General features: G+C 29.6%; 1 protein-coding gene across 1 annotated transcript; it reads right to left on the minus strand.

Moving 5' to 3' along the window:
• Nucleotides 1–310: 310 nt before the first annotated feature.
• Nucleotides 311–6,260, minus strand: LOC129915794 (sideroflexin-1-3). The gene is made up of 8 exons (XM_055995479.1): nt 6,053–6,260; nt 5,175–5,516; nt 1,705–1,822; nt 1,561–1,636; nt 1,419–1,504; nt 1,228–1,355; nt 914–1,071; nt 311–851 (listed from the first exon to the last, which is right to left on the minus strand). The coding sequence occupies exons 2-8, from the start codon at nt 5,485–5,487 to the stop codon at nt 765–767; spliced, it is 966 nt and encodes a 321-aa protein (XP_055851454.1). The 5' UTR covers nt 5,488–5,516; nt 6,053–6,260; the 3' UTR covers nt 311–764.
• Between the last annotated feature and the right edge of the window lie 301 nt (nt 6,261–6,561).

Here is a 6,561-nt window from a genome sequence, read left to right on the forward strand (position 1 = left end):
AAATTGTTACTTGGGCTAGAGGGTCACTGTGGTGTATGAGTGACTTTTTTGCATTGACAAATCTTAATGGTTAATAAAAACTCTTCTATTCTAGTTTAAATATACTAGATAAGATTAATTTTGTTCATTCTGTGAACTTTCTAATGGTTAAATTGGTTATGATAAGTTTTGTTGGTTGTCATTACTAAATCGAATTCCAGAAAATTCACCTTTTAATGCAACACCTATCTTGTATGAAAGCAAACGTAAGGAAAATGTTACCATGGCCGGGATTATCTAAAAAAATTTGTGAGAAATAAAAAAAACAATCTTTTGTATTTATAACTTCATCTTTTATTGTTAAACAAAATAAAATTTAGTGCGTTTTACTTTTTTTCTGATTAAAAGTAAAATGCAACACGAAAAACTTAATAAGTAAACTTATAGCATATACATTACAATGAGGTATTTTTGGGTTAGTAATGTCAAGTCACTATTTTTACCCTGTTGAAATGCATTAAAGTTTATTTTTTTTTTCGTTTTCTTTTTAAAATTATCTTTCTAAAGGAACACTAGATGAACAAAATAATTAAATAAGTAGTTTTTTTTTTGTGCCAAATGAACTCTGATTGACTTGAAGAAAATAAACAAAAAAAAATCCTACGCAAAAACCTATTCAGTCCATGACTATGACATGCTAATCGACTATTTATTGTCTTATTTTTTCCATTTTTTTGTTTCAATGTTTATGAATGTTTTATATCAATTTTGATGTGTTTGTTCTCTTAAAGTCCTTTGTTGTATGACACAACTGTAAGATCTGGATTCTTCTTTTTAATAGCTTCCTGGACTTCGGGTTCTAAGCTGGAAACCTGTTGGAAAATCAAAGTGCTTAATAAAATGATATGTAGTAATTGAAGACAATTTTATTTACATTAATGGAAGCTCTTTGACTGAAACAAGCACAGCCTAACGGTGTTGCAAATATAAGCACAAAACCACAGAAGAGGGTTTGAATTGGTGCATTGGCCCATGGATATCGTTTGATAAAACCACGTTTGGTGAGAATTTCCATGAGAAGTGGTGTTAGCACTAAAATGAAAGAAAAAATTAAATATTTAAATTAAGGGAGAATAACTGGCGCCCAATGCGAGTCTATTATAGTCGATTATATTATTTCTCACAATAAAAACAAGCAATCTGGACTTAAGTTACGAATAATTATAGAAAGTTAGAACTAAGACTTACCCATTCCAGGACAAGCCATGGCGATACGACTCAAAACTACAGTTGAAATTCCAGTAGCTGCCGCTTTTTTCGAGACTCCAACTTCGTTGTTTTGATCATCAAGTAACACAACACCGTTACGAAGTTCCCTTTAAAAAAAAAGAGAATTAAAGTTAATATAATACAATTTTTAACATAATTATAAAACCTACTGCATGCGCATCATTGGAATGTTGATGCAGTTAGCGGCAGCTACAGCTGTCAAAGGGACAAGTCGACCAATTAAAGGATTTAAATTCTGTAAAATGGAATTTTATTAATTAAAAGTACCTAGCACAAATAAAGTTAACTTACTTTAACTAATCTATTTAATGTAAGGGCTGTGGTCAAAGCGCCACCTGTCGCCAAAACATATGATGTGGCCAATTGACTGTTAGACAAATTTAAAAAAACGAATTAGTCGAAAAATCATAGTTTTATAGAGTTTTTTTTTCTTACTTTTTAGATATTGGAGTTGAACCTGATCGATTGGTATAATTGACAACTGCATTAAATGTTTGATTAAACCATTGCCAAAATACAACAGCTGGTGTAGTCTTGTAGAATGCCATCATACCTAAAAAAAAAAAATACACAAAACAGATTAAACTAAGTTTTTTTTTAAGTTAAGCTTAGTTGTACCGTTTATTCATTTTGTATCGAAATAAAGAAAATTGATAAAGGACGATGAGGCGCAAACTTGAACGAATCGAAAAGGATAGGGCTTATAGTCTAAGACTTGCCAGTAGATTTTATGCAAATCGAATCTTATCAAACAGGTACCTACCCTGAAAACTCCTGTTTTATTGGATTCAAATTTTTAAATATTGTTCGTTATATTTTGAAAACTTTTATATATTTTTAAAAACAACAATAACCTGCGAAAGTTACTTACTACAACTTTTTCAGTGTGATTTTCTTAAATAAAAGTTGAAAATTGAGTTTTATTATAACTTTGAACTTCAAAGAATTGCAAAAACTCAAAAAAATCATTATGGACAGGGGAGGCAAAATACTAGTTCAAAGAATTGGTTTTTAGAAATTTCACAAGAACTGCATTTAATGGAAAGTACAAAATATTTTATATGAACAAGTTATCTGAGAGTCCTTTAAAAAGGTCTTTCAGCATATTTAGTTTCGATCATTACTTTTGGAACAAACTGTGTGTATAGTGTATATACCTGAAATGTTTGAAATAACTGCTAAATAACTAATTGCATTCTTTTTATAAATTACCCTAATAAAAAAGCGTTTTCTTATAGATAATAAATTCTAAAACTGTTAGGAAATAAATAATTTTTCGCTGATTCAGAAAGAGATCAATTTTTAATTTGCAACAGTATTGTAATATTGGCGCGATATGTGTGGTAAAGATAAACCTGAACATTTTTATTGGCTACACGCTTAAAGATAAAATACGTGCTATTAAATATTTTTTTTATAAGCTTAGATAAGTTTAATTTATTTTTATATAAAGCACCCTTGCAAAAGTGCATTTAGAAAATGAAAGTGAAGACAAAATAATATTGCTTTAATTACTGATATCGTTGCGTAAAAAGTTGGAAAAGCTGAGACGATTGGAATATCTGAAGCTGGACACGGTTAACAAAATAGGTCTTCAAGCTGTTAAACTAAATACGTACTCTGTGCTGTGTGATAGCTTGAGTATCACATTGAGCTTGTTTTGCACCAATGAGATTTTTTTTTTACTGATTTAACAAGTGCTTAAGCATGCTTTTTCTTTTTATTTTTTGTTTTTTTTTTCTACACTTTTTTTAAAATTTTTTTTAATTAATAAACAAAATAATTAAAATAATTAAATAAACAAAAAATAAATATCCATTTTCCAATCTGTCGTATCTTTTTTAAAAAGAAGAACGGTTGGCTTCATTGAACTATTTAAAGCAAAGCCACTTAAGAGGTTGAAGAGGTTATATCAACTAGATAAGTGCGAAAAAACGTTCATGTACATAAAGCAAATTTAATGTACTAAAAGAATTCGCTGTGTATTTAAAAAATATTGGATTCCGTTATTGTTGTAGTAGATCTCCTGACGACCTCCAAAAAAAGGTGTCTGGCGGTGAGCAAGATATCTTTGATCCAAATCACCTAAAATTAAAAAAAAAAACCAAAAGATTCATTTCCAGGAAAGACAAATGCAGGTAATGAAGGAAGGAATAGTCAGAATTTTGATTTTTGACAAAATGGCGGCTTCCCAAAGAAAAAAATCGTTATTTTTCACGAAAATTTACAATTTAAAGTGGCTTAAAAAATTGAATTACTGTCAAAAACCTTATTTCTTCATTACCTGACAAAAGTATCTAAGAAAATTGTATAAAAACTTCAAGCCGATCACTCCAGCCGTTTCGGAGAAATTTTGCTCACCGACTTTGAAAACACAGTTTCGAGAAAAACGCGTTCAAAAATTTTGGGAACCATGTAAACTCAGATAAATAGATTCACAAATACATTTTTTCTCGGAAACTAATTGCTGTATCAATGCGAAATTTTCGAACAACATTCTAATATAACATATATACATTCAAAATATGCAAACAAAATTATTTAATTTTTTTTCAAAATTACAACTAGGTATAACCCCTTAAAATCTTGGCATTAATATTTTTTTTATTTAGCTTTGGATTTTCGATAAAAAATATTTTCTTGTTTTTTTTTTTTCAAAAGAATAAAAAAAGAACAATAAAAACCACGAAAAATTCCTCGTCGTAAGACCTTAAAAGTACGACAATTTTTAAAACCTTTACCAATTGAATTACCCAAGTGATGAAAATGAAATTTTGAATTTCAACTTTTATCTATCATTTATCAATTGGTGATCGACAATCTCAATATAGGTACATGATGAGTGTAATTGTTTCATGAAAACTATAGGTTTCCTGATACAATTGAGTGAACTTTTTACAGTTTACTTCAAGTTTGTGTTATGTCTTGTTAGGTTTTTTCCTTATTTTCATTCATAATTCTATGGTAAAACGTAGCCTTCCAAATATTAGGTACATTATTAATTAAGCTTTTTTATCTTTAAAAAGCACTTCACTAATAAAAAAAACTCGGATTTTTTAATGAGAATTGAACACGACAGTTTTTAAGGCAACTTGTCAAAATTTTGCATTTTTATACACTACAGTCCATTAAATTGGGGTTATGTAAAATTTTTGAATAATTACTCGGGCAACAAAATGATGTAAGGTAACTTTAAATTTTGGAATAATTTAGCAATGTTATACAAGGCTCCATATTTAAAGAAAAATTTGAGAAAACTTAATATTAGTAATAACGGAAATTTAAAGACCATTTGTTCGATTTTTGTTTTCGAATGCCTTCAACTCACAAAATACATGGCTACGATTTTTTAAAATTATTTTTCTAGGGCAATTTATTAATCAATACGTAAAATGCATATAAGCATCTTGAACTTTGAGATCCAGTAGGTGCAACGTAGTAGTTTGCACATATTATTATTTGTATTAATCATTCGTGCATCTTATTCAGTTAATCAATAGTTGTAAAAATGTAATAAAACTTTCCACATTTTTCAAAAATATTAAATGCACTTATTGACTTTTATTTTTATCGAACAAACAAATCGCATTTACCGAACTCATCACACACAAAAAATAAACAATCTCTAAGATACAAATTTGTAAGCAAACAATTTCATTCCATAACTAATTTATATGCAAATGTATACAGAAACAATACTTATATTGACTGATTTTTTCTTCGAATTTTGACCTTGAAATTTTTTTTACTTTTTATATAAAATTGCAGATATAAACATTTAAACAAAAAAAAAAACAATAACAAATTCAAATTAGCCTCCCAACAACAACAACAACTGTTTAAACAGTACAAGTCAATAGACTTGTTGATTTTTTTTTTAAATAAAAGGTTTTTTTTGTACTCACATCCAGTAATTAATGTATTCATTGGCACCTGTGCCGACATCCTTCCAATAATAAGTGACTTCTCCCCCGTTTCAGGATGATAAGCTGAGTCATACAAATACTTGGCATTCCACAAATCATCCACCGTTTTGCATTCTGGCACCGGCTTGCCCGCCTTGTAATCCAGTACAATCTTTCGGGCTCGTTCGAGTTCAGCATTTGTAGCGAGAACATTCAAAGGATTCGTCAGCAGGAAGAAATGCTTAGCTCTGTTCAAATAAGTACTCTGCTCGTAACGAGGGTTGTCAATATCGATTTTTGGTAACGCTGTCATAATGACTATGTCTTCTATTCGAGTTCACTCTATAAAATAAGGGAAAATCAATCTAAACAAGAATTTCAGAAAAAAATCTACGCAAAAAAAAACATTAAAAACACTGCTTGCTATCAATTCTAATTCGTTTTGATTTGAGTTATCAGTTCCTAATCACACACAAAAACAATCAGAAATACAGAAACAAAATCAGCTTCAGTTGACCCTTGCTAGTTTAGAGTCAATGATTATGCTGGCTTCGAGTAAAGCGATAAAATGATTAGGGAATTACTTTGCGTATAGCAAACAAAAAAAAAAACAACGTTGATGACGTTTTTTTTTGCTTATTCTGTATCTGGGCTGAAGTAATCAATAAAATGTTTTTTTTTTGAATATAGGCAAAGCCCCAAAACTTTTATCTAGTTTAATTTGATATGATAACACTATAGCAATTCAATTGTTATGCAATAAACAATTATAAAACGCTTATAGGAGTAAATTTTAATCAAATTCTTCGAGAACTAATTGAATTGTTAAATAAGAATTCTAATTGAATATTTATTTTTGATTTGTTAGCAGAACTTACTAAAAAGTATGAAAAGTAAACAAAATAGCTATAATCTTTGGGTAAGGTTTGCGAGAGGTTGTTTAAAATAATGGATTGGAAAAAATGCTGGGTGGAAGAAGATACTGAGGAAGACACAGCACACACAAAATATCCAATACCGCACGAGCGCACGATTAAACGAAAAGATACTCTTACTACGACGACCTATCAAGTGCGAATGCGAACCTTTTTCATTATTTTTTGGATTTCAGACAGAAGGTTGTCAGAAGTCGAGTCATGTCAGTAGGTATCAGTGGATACCGAGAAACTTGTTCGTGAAACAAATCGATAAATTGATTTATATTTTTAAGTTGCGAGCTTTCTGGTATAAACAATTTTTTTGCTTACTCAGATTTCTTAACTCTTTTTTTTTCTGAAGAGCAACCTAGCAATTTTGACCAATTTTCTTACAAAGTTGTGATAATTAACAGTTGAGCGCATCCAATAGTACCTTTATCTGATGGTTGAGCTGGGAATTTGTATAAATT

The sequence above is a fragment of the Episyrphus balteatus genome, chromosome 3 (genome assembly GCF_945859705.1).
Source record: "Episyrphus balteatus chromosome 3, idEpiBalt1.1, whole genome shotgun sequence".
NCBI lineage: Eukaryota > Metazoa > Arthropoda > Insecta > Diptera > Syrphidae > Episyrphus > Episyrphus balteatus.